Source organism: Saccopteryx bilineata, chromosome 1 (assembly GCF_036850765.1).
Source record: "Saccopteryx bilineata isolate mSacBil1 chromosome 1, mSacBil1_pri_phased_curated, whole genome shotgun sequence".
In the NCBI taxonomy this organism is placed as follows: domain Eukaryota; kingdom Metazoa; phylum Chordata; class Mammalia; order Chiroptera; family Emballonuridae; genus Saccopteryx; species Saccopteryx bilineata.
The window spans coordinates 142162848-142186585 of NC_089490.1; the positions used below are offsets into that span (position 1 = coordinate 142162848).

The 23738-nt window shown below is 51.9% G+C and overlaps 2 protein-coding genes across 5 annotated transcripts in view; one reads left to right on the plus strand and one right to left on the minus strand.

Moving 5' to 3' along the window:
• Nucleotides 1-501: 501 nt before the first annotated feature.
• On the plus strand, nt 502-23409 carry CHERP (calcium homeostasis endoplasmic reticulum protein). 2 transcript variants are annotated; one of them, XM_066271008.1, is made up of 17 exons: nt 502-602; nt 912-1085; nt 5890-6074; nt 7189-7326; nt 7571-7722; nt 9254-9398; nt 9489-9578; nt 11231-11471; nt 14130-14305; nt 15681-16116; nt 17868-18106; nt 19122-19255; nt 20243-20329; nt 20783-20932; nt 21023-21139; nt 21603-21697; nt 21973-23409. In XM_066271008.1, exons 1-17 carry the CDS (start codon nt 578-580, stop codon nt 22164-22166), a joined length of 2778 nt encoding a protein of 925 aa, XP_066127105.1. In that variant the 5' UTR covers nt 502-577; the 3' UTR covers nt 22167-23409. The 2 variants fall into 2 exon arrangements, with proteins under 2 accessions (XP_066127105.1, XP_066127114.1); XM_066271017.1 differs by having other exon boundaries at nt 9287-9398.
• C1H19orf44 (chromosome 1 C19orf44 homolog) overlaps nt 21075-23738 on the minus strand; it is a 38795-nt gene continuing 36131 nt past the window's right edge. For all 3 annotated transcript variants that reach the window (XM_066271048.1, XM_066271040.1, XM_066271031.1), the window contains one exon: nt 21075-21201. The gene's annotated coding sequence lies outside the window, so the exon portion shown is untranslated. The remainder of the gene's footprint in view (nt 21202-23738) is intronic.

Here is a 23738-nt window from a genome sequence, read left to right on the forward strand (position 1 = left end):
CAGCGAAAGAAACCTAGCGGATGGGTCTGTGAAACCTCACTAAAACCCAGTTCCATCCTCGCCAAGCCCAGCTTTCTATAGGGGGGCTGGCCTGGGAGCCTGCGGACTCATCTCACTCACCTCGCAGTCTCATCACCGCAGCTCCCCCAAGAATGAAACAGAGGCTCTGACCCGGACAAAAACTTCCCAGTCCCCATGCCCCGCGGAGAACGCTGCGCACCAGGCATCCTGCTGCAACATAGGGATAGGAGGAGCCCCGGTCACAGATAACGGCCATCCAAACAGTTGCAACTATTCCGGGGCGGTACGCAACAGGGACCCACCCTCCGCATGCGCAAGAAAGGCCCTGCGCCTGCGCATCGCTACACCTCCCGCGCGCTTGGCCTCGCGCGGCTCCTTCCCACCTGCCTCCTCCCCTCACTTCCGAGATTTCCCGGCGACGGCCGTAAGTGGCGGACGAAAGCCGCACACGAGGCCCGCCGTAAACGGCTCCCTCGCGCCACTTCCGGCCGGCTTCCGCGGACGACGCTGGTGGGGGATCGAGAGGCGCCGGAGGTCGTTCCTGGCGGCAGAAGCCATGGAGATACCTCTGCCACCCGATGGTGAGGTGTAACCCGTGTTTAGAGACTGTTTCTCTCTCTCCAGAATCCCCTGTTGGCCTACCCCGCCTCCCTGGGTCCCCAGACCTAGGAGGGGGCGGGGCTCGGCCTCCCGGGCCCGCTCACGGCCTCTCCCGCGGGTCCCCGCTTTCCCGGCGCGTTTGTGGCCCCTATCAGGACCCGTACAAGGGCGGCCTCTGCGGGGCCCACCCCTAGGGATCCCGACCTGGCGGACGACGGCGGGTAATCCAGGGCCCCCGGATTTGGGCGGTCCTCGCTGACGCCTCGCGCGGCCTTTTCTCCGTTCTCCAGACCAGGAGCTTCGAAATGTCATCGACAAGCTGGCCCAGTTCGTGGCTCGCAACGGGCCCGAGTTTGAGAAGATGACGATGGAGAAGCAGAAGGACAACCCGAAATTCTCATTTCTCTTTGGAGGCGAGTTCTACAGTTACTACAAGTGCAAGCTGGCTCTGGAACAGCAGCAGCGTGAGTCCTCTCCAGCTCTGGCCGCACCCTGGAGCGATTCCTTTTTCTAATTCCAGTGCGGGTTCTGCCACAAACCGTCTTCTTTTGGATAGTGTGTTCTTTCTCTGAAAATGGGGCAGCTCGGCCTTCGTGATCTTGTCCGTTGTTCCCAGGCTTGCAACGAGCGGTTGCTGGGTTTGAGTGTAATGGTGAACAAGGTTATCGATCCTCCTTCTGGGCTCAGGATCAGGGATTTTTCTGTTATTTTGTAGACGTGATGACTGAGGTCAGAAGTCGAGTTAGGGCTTCGTATTTTCTTTAAGGAAGTGATAGAAGCTAGATTCGGACTTTTTTTTTTTTTTCAGGCACTGTCTAGCCCCCTTTGTGGGCTCTTCGTGAGTCCAGCAAGGTTTTTATACAGTCCGAATCAAAAAGAATTGTCCCTTGGTAGATGTTTGTTGAGGTTCACTGAGTTGGGTGTCAGGATTCTGGTTCTCTCAAAGGGTTCAAAATGGAGTTAGGAACCACAACTGGCCATTGACTAATAAATAGCCCTCAGGTGGTAAGATTCCACATCTGTCTCCTTCAATATCAAATTATCTTCTAAATACATTGTTTAAATGAATGGGGGATTACCAGGTTGATGGGTGTTGAAAGCTGAATGTACCCCGGACCACAAGCACTAGATCTTTTTAGTTTTTGTTGTGGCTTAATATGTAGTACACGGTAGATGTTCAATAAAGAATTTGTAAGGACTTGTGAGGTGCAGTGGCTTGAAGAAGGCTGGTGTGTTTAGGCAGCCATGAGATGCTCAGCATGGCTGGAGCCTAGAACACATGTGGAGGAGGAAAGTGTCTGGTCTGGAGTGGAAATGCCAGGGGAATGTTTGGGTTTTCTCCCTCATTTCAGGGGTTTTTGTTCCTAGTTATGTTTGAGAAGGGGGTGAGGGAGATTGTAGACAAAATGTGTGTGGCTACATGTCTTTGGAAAGATCACTCCTTAGCCCTGATACACCAAGTTTAAAACCCTTGTGCAAGCATTGTGAAACAATGAGAGTTTGAAAGAAGGGAGAGAGAGGTCAGCTTTATGTGGCCAATGTGACAAGGTTGGAGGGAGCAGGAGTGGACACTGGAACCAGCGAGGCTCACAGAGGAATGAACGAGTCATTAGGTGAGTGGGTTGAGTCTGAGGGACTGGACCTGGGGGGCAGGTGGGTTAAGGGGTTAAGCCTGTGAATTGGGGCACCAGGTGGATAGTGTTGACGTAATCAGACAGGGGAAGACTGTGTTTTGGCTGAAGTGACCAGGAGGTGAGAGCTGCTTCCCTTGCAAGGAGACCCCACTCACTCTGCCTTGCAGGGTCAGAAACCCAGGGCTGCTTGGGACTTTCTTAGTGCCATAACCCGGGAAGGATAGGGTGCTTCTAGCAGGAGAAGATTGGGGCTCATGAAGTGCTTTTGGCATGTAACAATATATACCTGGAATTAAAGAATGTGTTAGAGTTAGTCAGATGGAAACTGAGGAAAGAAAAGTGTTCAGGCAAAGGAAAGCATATTAAGAGGGGTTGGGACCTGACCTGGTGGTGGCACAGTGGATAGAGCATTGGACTGGGATGCGGAAGGACCCAGGTTCGAGACCCCGAGGTTGCCAGCTTGAGTGTGGGCTCATCTGGTTTGAGCGAGGCTCACCAGCTTAGACCCAAGGTTGCTGGCTCCAGCAAGGGGTTGCTCAGCCTGCTGAAGGCCCGCGGTCAAGGCACATGTGAGAAAGCAATCAATGAAAAACTAAGGTGTTACAATGCGCAATGAAAAACTAATGATTGATGCTTCTCATCTCTCTCTGTTACTGTCTGTCTGTCCCCGTCTATCCCTCTCTCTGACTCACTCTCTGTCTCTGTAAAAAATAAATAAATAAATAAAATTTGGGGGGAAAAAAAGAGGGGTTGGGGAATGGAGGAGACAAAAGTTCAGGATGGCTGAGTTCCAGAGAAGGAGGGCTTCTTAGAGGTGCAAAGGGAGGGTGCAGAGTAGGCAGGCTGGCTTGCCAAGGACTTAGGAATTCTTTTGGGAGCTTTGGAGGTCCCTAGAAGGTTTGGTTTCAGGTCTGGTTCTGGAGAAGGGTTAGCCACTATAAAGACTGAGATTCAGGACTGTTGTAGAATGGCATTTTGCAAACTCTAGTGGAGGACCAGTTTTTATTTTTTAAAATTTACACTCTGCTGTTGAAAGTACACTTTGCAAAGTACAGTAAAAATGTGATCCATGAAATATCAAATTGTTTTAAAAGTGCCAAACGCTCCCTCACCGTTTTTGTATTTGTCTAGTCTTGGTATCATCTGCTTGGCTTGGTCCTCAGACCACACTTTCAGCAGCAGCACTATAATTGCCATCCAGAGAAGGAACAGAGGAGGCAGGACTGGTAACAGGGAGATCATTTTCAAGGGTGATACAGGTGACAGCAGAATGGTAGCAGAGACACAGACAGACCATATTGTGGTTTAAGAAGCTGACTCAACAGCACAGTTTGACTTGTTCTTATGAGGTACAAGGGAAAGAGGAGGGTATGTGCCTTCAGACTTCTGGCTTGTTTTATGTAGGCATATCCATGCCAGCCACATAGATTAGGAGTGGGGCATGCTGGTGGTAGAAGATGGGTCAAGAGGAAATGCATGCCTGTGTGAGGTGCCCTTGGAAAGCCATATTCTGTTCGAGTTATAATTAGGTCCAAAGCTCAAAGAATCGAGGATGGACATGACAGATTTAGAAATCATGTTATTCAGATTATGATTGCAGCCTCAGGAATATATCAGATGCCCCTGAAGGCTTCAGAGAGAAGACAGTCCTGGCATCCCAGCATTTAAGGGTCAGAGAGAAAGGAAGGGGCTGACAAGCCAGCCACGCAGGTTGAGTGAGGCAGGGACCTGAGACAAGGCCATCAGGCTGAATAAGATGTCCCTAGGAGTCGTAGAGTTAGGGATGGAGATAGGTGTGCAGAGCCAGACTTGCCCTGGGCTGAGGTAAAGGGGAGATGAATTAAAGCAGAACCTTGGCTATAAAATAGTTGAGATGGAGGGCGTGAGATTAAGGGAATTTTTTTTTTTTTTTTAAGACAGAAGACAGGTGTGTTTAAGTTCTGCTGGGGTGGAGTGAGTAAAGAGGGAGAAGATGAAGAAATTATAGCAAGAGAACAAATTTGCTGAAAAAGTGTTTCTGGGAGGGTAGAAGGTATCCAGAGACAAGTCAAAGAGATCATCCCAGAGGGTGTCCTAGGGTACAACCACCAGAAGGCTCAACCAGACTTAAGAAGAGACTAGATGCCCTATGATGGGCCCTGAGAGACACCGTGTGCCCCATCTGCCTGTCTGTGTCCAAAAGCCAGGTCCCCCTGGGGTGGCACTCAGGAGGACTCCAGCAGTGCATGGTCATTTTCAGACCAGACAAGGCCCAGCGGCTGATGGGGAGACTATTTTATCCAGTGACCCTTCCCATCAGAACCCTCTCCTCACCACCATCCAAATTTTTATCCCTTCTCATCTGGCCAGATTTGGCCCAGTCTCCTACCAGCAGGATAGGTGTCCCACACTGGCTCAATCTGGATTGACTCAGGAATGCCAAGGAGTCCCTTTCCCCAAACAGAGTGAGGATAAGGAAAGCAAGAGGCAAGTGGTAGTGGGCCACAGCATGTGCTTAGTGGTGCTGGCCTGCTCCTGCAGTGGGCACATTTTTGAGCTTGCTGGCTAGAGGGGTTTTTTTTTAAAGATTTTTTTTTTTTTTTTTTTTTTTTACAGAGACAGTGAGTCAGAGAGAGGGATAGATAGGGACAGACAGACAGGAACGGAGAGAGATGAGAAGCATCAATCATTAGTTTTTCCATTGCGCGTTGCAACACCTTAGTTGTTCATTGATTGCTTTCTCATACGTGCCTTGACTGCGGGCCTTCAGCAGGCCGAGTAACCCCTTGCTGGAGCCAGCAACCTTGGGTTCAAGCTGGTGGGCTTTTGTTCAAACCAGATGAGCCCGCGCTCAAGCTGGTGATCTCGGGGTCTCGAACCTGGGTCCTCTGCATCCCAGTCCGACGCTGTATCCACTGCGCCACCGCCTGGTCAGGCTAAAGATTTTATTTATTGATTTGTATAGAGAGTAGAGAAAGGAGGGGAGGAGCGGGAAGCATGAACTCGTAGTAGTTGCTTCTTGTATGAGCCTTGACCAGGCAAACCCCGTGTTTCAAACCGGCAGCACCTCAGCATTCCAGGTCGACACTTTATCCACTGTGTCACCACAGGTCAGGCATAAGGTAACATATCTTTGATGTCTTGAAAATGAAGAGCATCCCAGTCACCATTCTTGTGCTTCAGGGGTGGTGGCAGAGGAGGCTGGGAGACTAGGAGAGACACCAATGGGCTCAGGGCTGTGGTCTGGATTTAGCATCAGTTCAGGCCTAGGTGAGGGGGATGGGCTCAGGCTTGATCTGTGTTAACGGACACTGGACAAGACAGATGGTATTGGCAAGGGTGGCAAGGTTACAGCCTGAGGTTTCTAAGGAGAGGACTGGAACAAAGGCAGAACATGGTGGATGGGACATGGGAAGGGGGCTGGCTCTAGGCTCTGGTGGATTGGGAGGACCAGGCTGAGAGTGAGGGAACTTGGCATACTTCAGTGGGGGTGGCAGAAGTGGGGTGTGTGGCTACAACACAGCGCAGAAATCCTCTTGTGGATGGTGATTGAAGGGAGGGATGCCCCTGTGGTTTAGAACTGCTCAAGAAGCAGCCAGAGGAACACCTAGACCCCAGCCACCTTCTTATGGGGCCACCTTTTCTCTCCTGCCAGTCATCTGCAAACAGCAGGCCCCAGAGCTGGAATCGGCTGCAGCCCTGCCACCCCTCACACAGCCCCCGCTAGCCCCTGCAGCCCCCATCCCATCTGCCCAGGGAGCCCCGTCCATGGATGAGCTCATCCAGCAGAGCCAGTGGAACCTGCAGCAGCAGGAGCAGCACCTGCTGGCCCTCAGACAGGTACGTGGCCTGCTCCTCCTCTTCCCTCCCACTCCACTAACCCTGAGACAGGTGCCCTGAGTAAGCCTAGGTCCCTCCCCTCCCCTCTGAGTCCTAAGGGAAGTACCTGGAGCTCACCCTTGTGCTTCGGTGTTCACATCTGCACATTGGGACTCACAGGAGCTGTTAGGACTCATTACCAGTCATTAATGCTTAGGACAGTGCTGCCCAACACTCAGTGCATCACCTCAGTGCTGCCACACCCACAGCGTGTTTAGCCCAACCCCTGACACTGGACAGAGGTTGCTTCCTGCTTCTCATTCCATTGAAATCATTGCACAAGCTGTTTCTTGGAGTGGACACCTATGAGTGGGACTGCACGTTAGAAATTGTGTTAGCAGAAAATGGCAAGAGGCCTTTGGTGCCATTGCTAGCTAAGTCATGCCAACTTGTGGGAAGGACCCTTCTGTCCTGATCCATTACGTTCTAATACTTTGGCCGAACGCAGTAGGATGAATCACCAGGAAAACGAGATAAATAAAAAGTTAGGTATCTGAAACTCTAACCCCAGTTTTATTACTAGATTTAGGGTTACTGTCAATATTTAGGGTTACTGTCAACACACGCCGTATCATTCCCTCTTGACTCTGGATGGAGCTCCTCATAGAATGGGTGTCTGGCCTTGGCCAGCCCTGCACAGACTTGCCTGGCCCCACAGCAGCACTAGGTCTCAGAGCTCTTTCAGTTTGCCAGTCTAATGGGTGAAACTGGCATCCTCTTTTTAATTTCCAATTCCCTGGTTGGTAGTGAAGTTGCTCATTATTCTCCCAACTGGTGACCATTTATATGTCTTCTCTGTACTGTCTGTTCACATTGTTGCTCACTTTCCTCTTCATATTGAAATTGCCTGCAGAGGTTCCTTGTTCCTCTGGGTCTTAATTGTTCTGTCACCTGCAGAACAGGGAGCAGACATTGTCTTTCCCTGTGTCTTATCTTGCTCTGTTCTCTGCCTACTCTGCCTTCCATGGCTGTGAGTGCCCCAGGTGCAAGTCTGAGGCTGCCAACACAAGGGACAGGGTCTCCTGGTGCTGTGGTGGGCACTGACGGGCAGTCTTGGTCCCACCTGACCTCCCAGGAGCAGGTGACAGCGGCTGTGGCCCATGCAGTAGAGCAGCAGATGCAGAAGCTCCTGGAGGAGACCCAGCTGGACATGAATGAGTTTGACAACCTGCTGCAGCCCATCATTGACACATGCACCAAAGACGCCATCTCGGTGAGGGCTGGTGGAGTTGGGTGGGCTCAGTGCTCCTAGACCTAGTGTTCCTGACAGGTGGGAGCCCACCAATGCCTGTTTGGGCTGGGGCTGCTGAAGGGATACCCCATCTACTCCTCTCCTTCCCTCTTGAGCACCTCCCAAGAGGGAGATACCCTGGCTGTGCCCTGACCTCCCTGGGTACCTGTCCACTCTCTGGCTAGGGGAGCTCAACCCTGCTCACCTGTCGCTCTGGCTTTTGCAGGCTGGGAAGAACTGGATGTTCAGCAATGCTAAGTCTCCTCCGCACTGTGAGCTGATGGCAGGCCACCTCCGGAACCGCATCACAGCTGATGGGGCACACTTCGAGCTGCGGCTGCACCTCATCTACTTGATCAATGACGTGCTGCACCACTGGTGAGGCCCGCAGGCCCCGCTTGCCTCCCCTCTCCTCTGGCCCTCTCTCGGCAACTGCTCTTCACTCAGTAGCTTGGTCTGTACCAGGACAGGCATCACTTGTCCTGAGACCCTGGGGGAGGGTCAGTCTCTGCCACAAGTCCCCACCACACACACCCATACCCCTCAGCCTATCACCAGACACCTCACCTCACCTAGGACTACCGTTTCTTTGCTCTCTCTTGGGGCAGCTTCTGGTGTCTTGCAGCATCTCTGTTGTCAGCCAGCTCCCCCTCAGTGACACACCTACACATCCCAGTCACCAGACTCTGCCCTGCTTCAGGGTCCTCAATGCTGAGGTCCCCTTGCTGATCCTCTGCCCTACCCCATCGATACCAGGCCCCACCCCCACGTCCCTCCACAGGCCAGGCCAGTGTTTACATCTGCACTGCCTCTTTGGGCCTTATGACAAACAAAGGTTAACTTAAGGAACCAGATGCCTGTGCCAAGGCAGGCTCCAGGAGGAGATGGGGAAGGAACCGGTGCTGGTGAGGCTGGTGTGGGGTTGCCATGTTTGGCTTTGAGCTTGACCGGCTGAAGGGGATGGTGCCCATGAGGGCAACAACAACTGGCCTGCCCGCTGGGTCCTTTGCCTTGCCTTGTGTTCCACCGCACGTGCATCCTGGGTCCCTGTCCCCCCACGCCACACTCGCCATTCTCTGCACCATCATTCCCTTATTTTTCTGTTGTGAGGAAATGGCTGCCCAGAACTTTCCCTGACTTCCTGCTTCACCCACTGCTCTTCTAACTCCAGGGCAGCTCTGCAGAGACATCCCTGTCTTACCTGTTCTACCTGGACTATTCTCCTTTCCCTGACCCACTTTCCGACCCCAGGTGCTCGCTCCTGTCTGAGAGCTCCCTCTGGTGAGCTCGGTGTTGGGAGGGGTTCCTGTCGCTCACTTTCTGACCTGTGTCCTCCCCTAGGCGACAGATATACCATCTGGGCCCTGTCACCACCACAGTTGGGGGCCTTGTGTCACCTCAGTGTACAGCTGCAGGGACCTCCACACCCATTTATGCTCAGAGTGCTCCCCTGAAGGATGTGGGGCAGGCACACCCGGCACACTCCTGTCTCTTGAAACGTGGGACCCAAGTCGGAGATATTTTGTGCACAGGGGATGACTGTTGCACAGGCCTCATAGATGAGGCCATGAGGCCCTGAGCCCGCCGCAGCCCTGGCTGTCCTGTCCTGTGGGAACACTGGGGCTCTCATGGCCCTTTGTCCGTCCTCATGCCACCGGGGAGGGAAGGCTTATTTCACTAACAAGGAGACCAGGGTATTAGGAAGGCTTTGTTCTGAAGTTCCCCAGCCTACGTTTGTTTTTATTCTTCCACACTGTCTGCCTGTTAGTTGGGCCCAAGTGCCAGCACAGGTCTTGTGGGGAGTCCAGCCCTCGTCCCAGCCGGGTTGGGGGCCCGCTCCCTGAGAAGGCAGAGGGTGCTATGGCTGGAGCCATGATGGTAACGGGTGCGTGGCTGGGTCCCGCCCCAGGGCCCTGACGCGGGGAAGGTCTCTCCCTCACAGCCAGCGCAAGCAGGCCAGGGAGCTGCTGGCCGCCCTGCAGAAGGTAGTGGTGCCCATCTACTGCACCAGCTTCTTGGCTGTGGAGGAGGACAAGCAGCAAAAGATCGCCCGGGTATGTGGCGCAGCCTGGAGGGGTAGGGGAAGATGGGCAGGGGCTGGGGTGTGCTCTTTCCTCTAACATGACGTTTCCTCCCCACACCAGCTCCTGCAGCTGTGGGAGAAGAACGGCTACTTTGATGACTCCATCATCCAGCAGTTGCAGAGTCCGGCCCTAGGGCTTGGCCAGTACCAGGTGAATGCTGCCACTTCCCAAACCACTTTCTGGGACCAGGGCAGACACCATCCCAGCAGCTTCCAGAAGTCATGGGGCCTGCCTCCCTCACCTGGCCTGGGAATGGCACTTCAAAACTCAGGTGGCATTTTCTGTACTAGACTCACAGGTGTGCCTCTGGTTGGGGGCTGGGGTCTGAGCAGCAGCCTTGAGTCCCCCGTCCTATGTATGTGAGTGGCGAACTCTGCCAGTGGAGACTTCCTGGTGCGCTTATGACCCAGTTTCCCGGTTTAGACCCTTCTCTCGGTGTCATGGCCTGTTTGTGCTTGTCCCCCGGGCACGCATTCACATGATGGAAGAGTGAGGGGAAGACCCCACTGTGGTCTAGGCTGCAGTGGCCATCACCTTCCGCAGTCAGTGGTTTCCATGCACGTGTCTGCCTTTGCCCAGAGGACAGGGACTGGACAGGCTGGGTGGGGCTTCTTGCCCTCTGTCATGGCGTATATCACTGCCTCGTACGTAGTTGGAATAAGTCACAGCTCATACTCCCTCTCAGGCTGAATGCCTGGCTCAGTGTCAGGAGCTCAGTGAGGGTCCTAAGGGCCATCTGTACCGGGGATAGGGTCTCATGCTCAGAAACAGATAAGGAAAGTGCCTTTCATACTTTCTCTAAATTTTGCCCACCTTTTTTATGTTCAATAAAATAAATTTGGACTACCATTGAACAATTAACGCTTACTGCTTTTTTCCCTTCAGTTTGTGATAGCAGCTCGTGTTTACTGAGTGCCCATGGTACTAGTCTCTTTCCATATATTATTTACTGATTGCTCCCTGAACTCCTCGGAAGTTGGTCCCAATGTCATTCCCTTTTTTTTTTTTTTTTTTTTTTTTTTTCATTTTTCTGAAGCTGGAAACAGGGAGAGACAGTCAGACTCCTGCATGCGCCCGACCGGGATCCACCCGGCACGCCCACCATGGGGCGACACTCTGCCCACCAGGGGGCAATGCTCTGCCCATCCTGGGCATTGCCATGTTGCGACCAGAGCCACTCTAGCGCCTGAGGCAGAGGCCACAGAGCCATCCCCAGCGCCCGGGCCATCTTTGCTCCAATGGAGCCTTGGCTGCAGGAGGGGAAGAGAGAGACAGAGAGGAAAGCGCGGCGGAGGGGTGGAGAAGCAAATGGGCGCTTCTCCTGTGTGCCCTGGCCGGGAATCGAACCAGGGTCCTCCACACGCTAGGCCGACGCTCTACCGCTGAGCCAACCGGCCAGGGCTCATTCCATTTTTTAAATGAGAAAAATTGAGGCTCAGAGAGGTGACTTGTTCAAAACAAGGCAACAAGTAAGCACAGCCCATGAGCATGTCCCAAAATGTTCATCAGTGACACATGTTTAAAGTCTGTGTGGCCATCTAGGGCACAGCCATCATTGCCTGATTCCATTGAAGTACACTGCACATCACCAAGGCTTTGGCTAGATTCAGAAGCCCTGGTTGTCAAGACTAAATTGATTGTTTTACATGACATGACATGCCTGCCTACTCCAGGCCCCTGGACTTTGCTGTCCATGGCAGCACCCCAACTTCCCAGTGCTTTCCCAGCATTTGTCCCCTTGTTGCTTCAGAAGGGATGGGTTCTGAGACTGGAGCACTGAGTGCCACTGTCCTCTCTGCCAGGCAACACTCATCAACGAGTACTCCTCAGTAGTCCAGCCAGTGCAATTGGCCTTCCAGCAGCAGATCCAGACCCTCAAGACACAGCACGAGGAGTTCGTCAGCAGCCTGACCCAGCAGCAGCAGCAACAGCAGCAAATCCAGATGCCACAAATGGAAGCCGAAGTCAAGGCCACACCGCCACCGCCTGCCCCACCACCGGCCCCCACACCTGCCCCAGCCATCCCGCCAACCACCCAGCCTGGTATGTAGACTCCTCACTGCCTGCTCTTGGGGACCAGCCCCAGAAAGATGCTTCTCCCCAGAGGAGGGCTCTGGTTTCATAGTCGCAGGCCAGATTCTAATTGGTTTAACGCACCAGGCTGAAGGATTTCACATTTAAATGTAACACAATTTTACAACTGAGAAAGTTCTGTATAAATTGTCCAAGAGAAGGCCCTGGCCAGTTGGCTCAGCGGTAGAGCGTCGGCCTGGCGTGTGGAAGTCCTGGGTTCGATTCCCAGCCAGGGCACACAGGAGAGGCGCCTATCTGCTTCTCCACCCTTCCCTCTCTCCTTTCCTCTCTCTCTCTTCCCCTCCAGCAGCCAAGGCTCAATTGGAGCAAAGTTGGCCTAGGCGCTGAGGATGGCTCCATGGCCTCCACCTTAGGTGCAAGGGGCTGGGGTGGGTCCAGTTGCAGCAGAGCAATGCCCCAGATGGGCTGAGCATCGCCCCATGGTGGGCGTGCTGGGTGGATCCCGGTCTAGCGCCTGAGGGAGTCTCTGTCTGCCACACACACACCCCGCCCGCCTGCTCACTTCAGCAAAAAATAATAATAAAAATAAATAAATAAATAAATAAACTGTCCAAGAGAGTAGGCAGAGAGGAAAGTTGCTCAGATCATTTTCCACGACCCAGATAACTTTTATACCAGGTGGGCAAAGATAGGCCAAGAATTAAAAATCCAGGCCTGGCCTGCTGGCTTAGTGAATCAAGTGTCATCCCAGCAAGCTGAGGTTGCAGGTTTAATTCCAGGTCAGGGCACATAAGAGAAGCAGCCAATAGAAAACAACTAAATGGAACAAGTTGATACTTTCCCCTCTGACCTTTTTTTCTCTGTCTCAGATCAATAGGGGAAAAAAAAATTTTTTTTCAGAGACGCAGAGAGAATCAGAGAGAGGGATAGACGGGGCCAGACAGGAACGGAGAGATGGGAAGCATCAATCGTCAGTTTTTCTTTGTGCATTGTGACACCTTAGTTGTTCATTGATTGCTTTCTCATATGTGCCTTGACTGCGGGCCTTCAGCAGACCGAGTAACCCCTTGCTCAAGCCAGTGACCTTGGGTCCAAGCTGGTGAGCTTTGCTCAAAGCAGATGAGCCCACGCTCAAGCTGGCGACCTTGGGGTCTCAAACCTAGGTCCTCTGCATCCCAGGCCAACACTCTATCTACTGCATCACCGCCTGGTCAGGCTGGGGAAAATATTTTTAAAGAATTAAAAATACAGCCTGGCCTGTGGTGGCGCAGTGGATAAACCTTTGGCCTTGAATGCCAAGGTTGCCGATTCGAAACCCTGGGCTGCCCTGGCCAAGGCACATACAACAAGCAAGCAATGAACAACTATCATGAAACACCTATGAGTTGATACTTCCCAATCCATGCTCCCCTTTCTCTCCTGTCTCTGTAAAATCAATAAAGTATTTTAAAAAAAAAAAGAATTAAAAATACAGTCCAGTGTCACTTCTGAGTAAAGTGCAAAAATACTCAATAAAGTTTTAGCAAATTAAATCTGGCAGAGTATTTTAAAAATATATTATGGTCTGACCAGGCTGTGGCACAGTGGATAGAGTGTCAGACTGGGATGCGGAAGACCCAGGTTCAAGACCTCGAGGTCGCCAGCTTGAACATGGGCTCATATGGTTTGAGCAAAGCTCACCAGCTTGAGCCCAAGGTCGCTGGCTCAAGCAAGGGGTTACACAGTCTGCTGAAGGCCTGCAGTCAGGACACATATGAGAAAGCAATTGATGAACAACTAAGGTGTCGCAACGAAAAACTGATAATTGATGCTTCTCATCTCTCTCCATTCCTGTCTGTCCCTATCTATCCCTCTCTCTGACTCTTTCTCTGTCTCTGTAAAAAAAATAAAAATATATTATGGCCCTGGCCAGTTGGCTCAGTAGTAGAGCGTCGGCCTGGCGTGCAGGAGTCCTGGGTTTGATTCCTGGCCAGGGCACACAGGAGAAGCACCCATCTGCTTCTCCACCCCTCCCCCTTTCCTTCCTCTCTGTTTCTCTCTTCCCCTCCTGCAGACAAGGCTCCATTGGAGCAGAGTTGGCTTGGGTGCTGAGGATGGCTCTGTCACCTCTGCCTCAGGCGCTAGAATGGCTCTGGTTGCGGCAGAGTGACGCCCCAGATGGGCAGAGCATCGCCCCCTGGTGGGCGTGCTGGGTGGATCCCGGTCGGGCGCATGTGGGAGTCTGACTGCCTCCCCATTTCTAACTTCAGAAAAATACAAAAAATATATATATATATATTTATATATATTATGACCAAAAACCACATGCCCTAGGAACATATAAGGCTGGTCTAACACTAAAAAAATCTAGTAAAATAACTGATCAAATGGGAGGAAGTTATCTTTCAAGTAGATATAAAAAAGGTAATAAAATTTAGTGATGATAAGTTTTTAGCAAATTAAAACCAACATGGTAGAATAAAGCTTTCAGAAAAGAAGTGTGTGTCTTGTATGAGGGCAGTCTGCCCCCTTCCCAATGGTGACTAGTTTCCAGTGGGGTTGTGAAGCAAGGATTTACCGGGAAATAAAGCCTAGCCTGGGCTGCCCGGGTGTTCACTGAAAACGTTTTGGGTGGTGTCTGCTGTTGCTGGGGCTCTGCTAACTGCTTGCTTGCTTGCTTGCCTCCAGATGACAACAAGCCTCCCATCCAAATGCCCGGCTCTTCTGAGTATGACACCTCGGGAGGGGTCCAGGATCCTGCAGCCTCTGGCCCCCGGGGCCCTGGGCCCCACGACCAGATCCCGCCTAACAAACCCCCATGGTTTGACCAACCTCACCCCGTTGCTCCATGGGGTCAACAGCAGGTATTTTTACTTGGGGCAAGTGGGCATGGTTGGCCCTAATGGGGTTGGAGAGGAGGGCACCAGGTAGCCTCTGCAGGTTGGAGGCTTTCAGTGGTTTAGGAGACTTGAGGCTCTTCAGTGGGGTCCAGGCAGGGGGAGAGGACCCATTTTCCCCATGTGATAGCCCCATTTTCCCAAGATATAGGGATTGGGTGGAGCAAGAAAGTCAGGCCTTTGTCTCCTCTCTGGTCCTTTAATCATTTGGGATTCTTAGTAACAGGTCCCCATTTTCCTGAGTGCTGGGAAATTCCATATAGTTAAGTATAGGAGGGTGCTCCCTTTCCCCTATTTTAGATTGGTTTGTCTAGCACATTGTCAACATCTTGTTACCCTGGAAAGGACATAGTGCTTTTATAAGGAAAGGGAAAATCACAGGTGGTAGCCTAGCATATTCTGGGGCTGATATACTCATCACTTCCTCTCCTTTCCTTGGGGTTAGAAACTTCTGGGCTAGGGCAGGGATCATCTCACACCCAGTATAGCATGCCTCGGAGGGTCAGGATAGCAGGCTTTCTTCACCGTATCTCTGCCCTGCATCGGAGGTCCACATTCAGAATCCATGGCCTGGCAATGCATTTTGTCTGACATACACATGTGGTGTCTTACGTATTTTGAAATAGTTGCCATATTTAAAATCAGGCTTCCAGAGGCTACCTAGGCCAGCCTCCCAGTGGAGCTAACCGACCATGACCCTAGAGATGGGCCCTCTGGTTGGCTTCATCTGGATACTTCCCTCCATAGCTCTGAGTTTGGGATGCAATCCAACTTTAAGTTTCTAAGCAGCAGCTGGGTGAAACCAGAGCTTATTTTGCCATCAATCTACAGAAAGTTTCCCAGGGTGGATGCAGAAACAGACCCTGTGACAGAATTTGAGGGCAAGTAATTTATGTGGGAGATGACCCAGGAGACAGCACAGGATAGAGGGGGAAGTTATGAAAGGGAGCATCTTCAAGATAGGTGGCCACCATGGGCCCCTGGGGCTCAATCAATCCATATACTCTGAATGTATTGGGGAAGGTACCTGTATACTGTCCACCAGGGAGCGCAGGGGTAAAGGGTGCCAAGGTCCCCTGAACAAGGGGCCTGCATGCTGACCCAGAGGAAGTCCTCATGGATGCAACAGTTGGGAATTGGGTTATCTGCATGGACGTGAGGGGCCAGTGGTGGGGCAGGCACCACAGCATCCACCACATGTGTCAGTAAATGGGGCACCATGGCCTGTCCAGGGCAGCACCCAGTGGACCATCAGTGTGCAGCACTGGGCAGTGTGGAGACCAGATGTCTGTGGGTGCCAAGTGGCCTCATGACTGGCTCATGTCTGCTTTTTGTCTTGCAGCCTCCAGAGCAGCCCCCTTACCCACACCACCAGGGTGGACCACCCCACTGCCCACCTTGGAATAACAGCCACGAGGGCATGTGGGGTGAGCAGCGCGGGGACCCAGGCTGGAATGGCCAACGCGACGCACCCTGGAACAGCCAGCCGGACCCCAACTGGAATAGCCAGTTCGAGGGCCCCTGGAACAACCAGCACGAGCAGCCGCCTTGGGGTGGCGGCCAGCGAGAGCCGCCATTCCGCATGCAGCGGCCACCACACTTCCGTGGGCCCTTCCCCCCACATCAGCAGCACCCACAGTTCAACCAGCCACCACACCCCCACAACTTCAACCGCTTTCCGCCCCGCTTCATGCAGGATGACTTTCCCCCAAGGCACCCCTTCGAGCGACCACCCTATCCTCACCGCTTCGACTACCCCCAGGGGGACTTCCCTGCTGGTGAGTGTTCTGTGTGTTCAGAGGCCCAGTACACCCAGCCCTCTTCTGCCCCTGGTTCTTGGAGAAGTCTAGTTTGCCTGCCTGGGGGAGGCTCCTGACAGATTGGCCTCCTGAGTTGGCTGATGGCTCTGCTCTTAGTCCTTGATATGCACCTGGTGTGTCCTCAGTCTAGGTCACAGGCAGAGGGTCGGGGGATGACAGGAGAACAGGCTGGTGATTCAGGTGTCAGCACTGACCACACACCAGGCTGCAGAGGTGTGACAGCCTGGTTCCTCTTCCCACACACCAAGGAGTAAGACCATGTCTCTGTCCTACGGAAGAGGGAAGACAGAGTCCAAAAGGAAAAGTCTCCAAGGCCCATACAGAGGGCAGTTGGCAGGCGCTGAGGCCAAGTCTTGCGCCCCTGTGACAGGGCTGGCTTTTCAGTCCTTGTCTCAGTTTTCATTAGCTTCTCTCCTTTGTTGGTTTTTTTCAGAGAATCTTTATTAATTTTTAAAAAAATAATTTTATTTCTACTGTACTACTGCTTTTATATTTAAATCCACCCCTGTTCATAAATACAGTTGAGAGATCATTTAGCACGTTTATTGCTTGTGTTAGTTAGTGTCTTGGTGTGGCCTAACAAGAGTCCCACAGACTGGGCGGCTCCAACAACAGACCCTACTCTCTCCCAGTCTGGAGGTAGGGGTAGTGTCTTTAAGACCTCTCCTTGGCTTGTCGACAACCACTTTCTCCCTGTGTCCATGCATGGTTGTCCCTCTTTGCCTCCTGTGTTCTAATCTTATAAGTCATATTGGATTAGGGCCTCCTTGTATGACTTTAAGTCAGTCACCTCTGTAAAGATCCCACCTCCAGCCTGACTAGGCAGTGGCGCAGTGGATAGAGCATTGGACAGGGATGTGGAGAACCCAGGTTCGAGACCCCAAGGTTGCCAGCTCATCTGGTTTGAGCAAGGCTCACCAGCTTGAGCCCAAGGTCGCTGGCTCGAGCAAGGAGTCACTCGGTCTGCTGTAGCCACACAGTCAAGGCACATATGAGAAATCAATCAATGAACAACTAAGGAACTGCAACGAAGAATTGATGTTTCTTGTCTCTCTCCCTTCCTGTCTGTCCCTGTCTGTCCCTTTCTCTGATTCTGTCTCTGCCACAAAAGAAAAAAAAAAAGATCCTACCTCCAAATGCAGTTACATTCAGAGATACAGAGGTTTAAGACTGGTGGTGATTTGGCTGAGGTGATCCAGTTTAGCCCGTAATGTTGCTGTTGGAAGGTTCCCTGTTTCTCTTTAACCTACAAGGTCCATCATGTGATGTTGTGGGTGCAGGACAGGCCCCACCGAGCCTCAGCTCCTCCTCTCTTGCTGTGTTTTCTGAACAGCGAGTGAGCAGTGAAAGAAGGTGCCAGACAGAGCTGCCCAGAAAGTGGGTGTTGGCATCCTTGCCCCTCTTTGAGCCCCTTTTCGCTCGTACCTTGTAGACTGTGCCTGAGCCTTTGGTGCCACCTAGCTCATAATGTCCCTGTAAGCCCCAAATTTCTTTTCTCTCTCTTTTTTTTTTTAAGATTTTATTTATTGATTTTACAGAGAGATGTATCGATAATTGCTTCTCTTTAATTGTTCATTGGTTGTTTGTCATATGTGCCTTGACCAGAGAAGCCCAGAGTTTTGAACCGGCAACCTCAGCAGCGTTCCAGGTCAGTGATCTCTCCACTGTGCCACCGCAGGTCAGGCCTAAGACAAGTTTCTGTTTTGCAGAGATGGGACCCCCTCACCACCACCCTGGTCACCGCATGCCACATCCTGGGATCAATGAGCATCCGCCCTGGGGGGGTCCTCAGCACCCTGACTTTGGCCCTCCTCCCCACGGTTTCAACGGGCAGCCCCCCCACATGCGGCGACAGGGCCCTCCCCACATCAACCATGACGACCCCAGTCTGGTCCCCAACGTTCCCTACTTCGATCTCCCCGCTGGGCTCATGGCCCCCCTTGTGAAGGTAAGGTCTGTGATGAGTGCCAATGTTAGCAGCACACGCTCAAGTCAGTGCATCTATCCCCACATAAGAAGTTCATAGATGGAACTCATTACCTATAGGCTGTAAAACAGTGCTTCCCTAGGCCGTTTCCCCTCTCACTTCCCATTTCCCAGTAAACTTGACCAAGTGTCAGTGAGAATGTATCTGAGCCAGTGAGTCCTCTGTACTCTTGCTCTCTGCATCTCCCTCCTGCTGCTGCGAGTTTGGTGCCACTTGGGGCAGGCTGGGTTGGGTGTGGGGAAGGGGTCCTCTCACTTTTGGCCCTTGGAAGCTACCTTGTCTAGAACCTGATGCCAGAAGAATTTTTCAGGAATGGAGCGATCTCTGAGGTGTGCCTTCAGGGAATTTGGAATCTGCAGGGACTTGGGGCTGGGAGTGTGTTAGGTGAGCAAGGAGCTGGGGCTCCAGGAGCCCTGCTGGTCACTGCTTCTTTTCATGCCCTTTTATCTACCACAGATGGGAACTAGAGCAGGGTCCTCCAGGGCACAGGAAGATCTAGAGGCAGAGGGGCCGACAGATGAGCTGGTTGCTAGGAAGGGGCTCCTGAGTTGGGCTGAGACTGCTGTGATTGTGTGGGAGGCCCTGCCCACAAGGGAGATGACAGAGCCCTTAGGAAGTCAGGGTCGCAGGTGGCATCTGCATATAGGGCATCTGGGATTCCTAGCATGTCTATGAAGGAACCGGGGGCTCTTTTGATCTCTTTAGCCTGGAGACCACATCTTCTGTATACATTTTCTAGAGAAAGAATTCTGTGGCTTTTATCAGCCTCAAAGAAGCCCTCAACCACCCCATTTAAGATGTGGCTGAAGCCCTATAAGAGGGTGGGCCTTCCAGGAAGGGCAGGATGAGCACTCTGGTGCCTGCAACCACCTGAACACCAAACCAAGGCTGTCTCCTGCTTCCTGTCTTCAACCCTCTGAATGGGCCTGTTGGCAGTTCCATCAGGGTGTGATGACAGCTGTGTTCTCCACTGCAGCTAGAAGATCACGAGTACAAGCCTTTGGACCCTAAAGACATCCGCCTTCCGCCCCCCATGCCACCCAGCGAGAGGTTGCTGGCGGCTGTTGAGGCCTTTTACAGCCCTCCTTCCCATGACAGGCCCAGGAACAGGTAGGGGCTTGGGGAGACCCAGCAAGTGGGGCTGGTGGTGGGAGGGGTGTGTCTGTCCTATATTCCAGCCTAGCTTCCCCAAACTTTGCTTCATGAGAAAGACCCTACCAGTCATACCTTCTGCCTAGTGAGGTATGGGTCTAGGTAAAGAGAGTGGTGTCTCCATAAGAAATTGCCAGTTGAGTTAAGGGGTCCAGTTCTTCCCTGGCGATGGGTGATGTATGTCATACTTAGTGGCCTTTGGCGAAAGGCTTTTCTACTTGGTACACATTAGAACAAGAACTTAGACATGGCACATTTCAGTAGCGCTGACTGCTGTACACCCAGGCTTTGTCACAGGTTCCTTTCTGGATACTCTCCCCGCAACAGCCTTATTGCCAGCCCAGCCAAAATTGCTTTCTGTCCTATGCCTACCTATGAATCAACCTCTGGTCCCCTGTTATAACGACCACAGGCTCTAAGACCTCCTCAGCTTGCTCATTTCTTTTTGTTGTTTCTTTAAGATTTTATTTATTGATTTAGAGAAAGGAAGGAGAGAGAAAAAATAAGTGCAGTGGGGGGAGCATCAACTCGTAGTAGTTGCTTCTTGTATGTGCCTTGACCAGGCCAGGCTGGAGTTTCAAACTGGCGACCTCAGCATTCCAGGTAAACGCTTTGTCCACTCGCCACCACAGGTCAGGTCTCAGCTTTTTCCTGAAACAGTGGTGCAGAAAGATTGAGAGCTGGGTGGGGCCAGATATATGACCCAACCTTTCCACTTCCCAGTAAGTGTCCTGACTTCAGCCTGCTTCCTCATCCAAGGAGTGTCTCTATTGAAATGACTGCTGGAGTGTCCTCTGGTGGCCAGCACTCGGCATCCTGAGTGAATGCTGGGATGCTGTGCACCTCTGAAGGCTTGTTGGGGGCAGGGGGCTCCTGATGAGCATCCCCTGTGCCCTGCAGGAGGGAAGCTGTCGTGGTCACATGGGGATTGTTCCTGTCTTACAGCGAAGGTTGGGAGCAGAATGGTCTCTATGAGTTCTTCCGAGCAAAGATGCGGGCCCGACGACGGAAAGGCCAGGAAAAGAGGAACAGGTAAGGGCATCCCCACTGACTTCTCTGGAGTCATCATGTCTTCCTGGCTGCGTCTTGCCATGAATTGGTTTAGAGTGAACCAATTCCGTCCCACCCTAATGTTATATCATGCCCCAACAAGTGATATAATGCCCAAACATATAACCCCTCCCCACAGACACAGGCAGAGAAGTCAAGTCTAACCTCTGCCTGGATCTTGGGTTTGGGACCCTATGATAAAGGCATTAGGAGCTATTCACACAAGCCTGAGTTAGAATTGAAAACACCAACACAAGAGAAGTTTGCTGTGGTCTATATTCACCAAGCTGTTTGGGAACACAACATCTGGTGTGAATGGTGTGTCTATACCCTGACATGCACCCCTGGGGTCTTCCCGGAATCAGATGGGGTGGCAGGCCAACCTGTGTGGGAGCCAGGAGCTGCCAGCTCCAGCTCACCAGCCTGTCCCCACAGCGGACCCTCACGGTCTCGGAGCAGATCCAAAAGCCGAGGGCGCTCCTCCTCTCGCTCCAATTCGAGGTCCTCCAAGTCATCTGGTTCATACTCAAGATCACGTTCACGCTCCTGCTCCCGTTCCCGCTCCTACTCCCGTTCCCGCTCCAGGTAGGCAGGTGCCACCTCTTGGGGATTGGGCCTGAGGCTTCTCTGTAGCTACCCAGCTGACCTGCAAGGCTCTCTCTTCTCCCCCAACAGGAGCCATAGCCGATCTCGTTCCTCAAGAAGCCGCTCGAGATCCCGCTCCCGCTCAAGGTCCAAATCATACTCCCCAGGAAGGAGACGTCGGTCACGGTCCAGGAGCCCCACTCCGCCGTAAGATTTCTGTCTTAACTATCCAGTGACCCACTGGTAGCGCTGGAACTTCTGAGGTTTTGCTGTGAATGTGGAAATGTGTCATTAGAGACATGCAGTAGTCTGTGCTGGGGTGGTGCCTAAGGGACATCCAAGCACAGTGACAGTGGCACTTCCTCATCTCACACATGGTCTTTTTGTCACATTGTAAAGCCTGAGGCGGTGGCTGGGCTCTGTGTTTCTAACCGTTTTAGAGGTTCAGTATGACCCCACCCTTACTGCACAGTGTGGGGCAGGGGCCATCATCTTAGGGAGCCCCCTTATCTGGCTGGCGAAGAGGAAGAAGAATGGTAGAGAAACAGTGTGTGTGTTCATCCTGTGCTGTGACTATTCACATAAGCCACACCCTGTAATGTTCTAAGAGTTCTCATTCCAATAAATGGACCAGCTCTTTTTTATAAGACGTAACCTGTCTTAATTTTAGTTCCTCGGCTGGTCTGGGTTCTAATTCAGCACCTCCTATACCTGACTCCAGGCTTGGGGAAGAGAACAAAGGACATCAGATGCTGGTGAAAATGGGTAAGGTTCTGGGGAAGATGAAAGGCCTACTCTGGGCTTTTGGGATTGGGGAGGACAGAATCAGAGGAAGTTCAACTGAGCACTGAATCTTCAAAGAAGGGCAAACCTGCAGAGTTCTGCTGGGTGTTCTTTCTCACTGTTATCAGCTTTGCATTTATAAACAGCATTTATGTACGCTATCTCCTTAAATGCATTGCTGTTTAATTTTTTGTCAGGATAAAGACACCAGGTTAGTTTGTGTGGGTTGTAACCACTCGCCCCTCTTTCTTCCCAAGGCTGGAGTGGATCTGGTGGCCTCGGCGTGAAAGAGCAAGGGATCCAGGACCCCATCAAGGGGGGGGACGTGCGGGATAAGTGGGACCAGTATAAGGGTGTGGGTGTGGCCCTGGATGACCCCTATGAGAACTACCGCAGGAACAAGAGTTACTCCTTCATCGCCCGCATGAAGGCCAGGGACGAGTGCAAGTAGGTGCGGTGTAGAGCCACACCAGCACTGGCAGCTTGGCCATTGTTGACCTTCCTGGCTTATTGGCTGTGGAAGATGGTGGATGACTTGGTTCTCATACAGCCTCCCTCCTTGAGAAGCAACAGAAGAAAAAGATAACCACAGCATGCCTAGTGTCTAGTGCCATGCTTGACCTCAGGGAGGCACAAACCCCACCTGCAAGCCAGTTCTAATGCAGAACCGAGATTCACAGGAGAAGACACCCTGAACTCATTCTTTGGACAGTGAAGCAAGAAACACAAGCCCCTCACCTCCTGGACAAGAATCCTTGACACCTGAAGGAATGGATGTTTCGTATCTCCCCAGTCATATATGAGTCTCCATTGAAATCAGCAGGTGTGTCTGGAGGCAGCCCTGGGCAAGCACGCCAGTTACCTGAACTAGTACAGTGGGCCAGCTCTGTGGCCTGTACCTACCATGTATGCCATGATGAAGCTCAGGCCAGGCAGTAGTGCTGCTCACTCTTTAAAAATGGAAAAATGAAACCTTGGTTTGCAGAGTTAAACAGGGTCTTCCCTTGTACTCCGGTTTTTTAACAAAATACTGATTAGGATGTTCTCCAGTGAGATAATTTGAAATTCGACTCCTCTAAGCCATATGGGCCCTTAGTTATTTTAGTTAAATTGAGGGGGTTTTTTGTTCTTTTTGTTTTGTTTGAAAATTAGCCATTTGCTGTTATCTCCAGAAACAAAAGGATGTGGGGGACAGATCTGAGGCATCTTCAGGTTACAGATGATGCCCATGGATGAGACCATCCCTCAGGATCTACTTGTGTTTTTCACTGAAAGGAACCCCAACACCAGCACTTCTGTGCAATAGCCCATTCAGACCCAGTGTGGGGAGCAGCCACTGGCTTTATGCGTCCTGCTCTGTCACTTGCTTTTCTTACCCACCCCACTGCCAACCACAAGGAGGTGAGGCCTGGAGGGAGCCACAGGGTGACTACGCTGGGATTGGCTGCACTTGGCATCCTCAAGCTGCAGGGTGTGGTGCTGTTTATTTGTACAGAAACATTTTTGAAAAATTGTTTTCGATAAGATGCAAAATCTCCAACTTTTCAACTTGATGTGGTAAAATATTTGATTTTATTCTAGGTTCCTGTAGCTGTGACTTGTTTAAATGAGTCTGATTCACGATAAAACGTGCTGTTAACGATTTCTTGTGGGTTTTACTGTTTCGCCTTCAAATAAAGACTTTTTCATAAAGACCTTTTTCTGTGTGTGTTGACCTTAGAAATGTGCTTAGACTCAGTAGGGAGGAGGTTTGTCAGGAGGTAGTGTGGACTTTGTCAGGTCAAAAGCTCTGCCTGGTGTCTCACACCAGGGTCGCCTGCATGGACCCCTGGCCCTGTATCCTTGTTAGTGATTGGAACTTATCACCCCATCTACTGTAGCTCATGCAGAAGCCAGCACCTGCCCAAGTGGAGCTGTTCTGTGGGGCTCCAGAGAGGCTGGCTTCCTCTCTCTTGCCATAAGTGGTAACAGCTCAACCCAGGTTCCATTCTGAGAAGAGGCTGGAGCTGGGATTTCATTCATG

Coding starts and splice junctions, on each gene's coding strand:
- CHERP (XM_066271008.1), top strand. CDS start 578: ATGGAGATACCTCTGCCACCCGATG. Junction 16,117..17,867: donor CCAGGGGGACTTCCCTGCTG/GTGAGTGTTCTG, acceptor TCTGTTTTGCAG/AGATGGGACCCCCTCACCAC. Junction 20,933..21,022: donor TACTCCCGTTCCCGCTCCAG/GTAGGCAGGTGC, acceptor CTCCCCCAACAG/GAGCCATAGCCGATCTCGTT.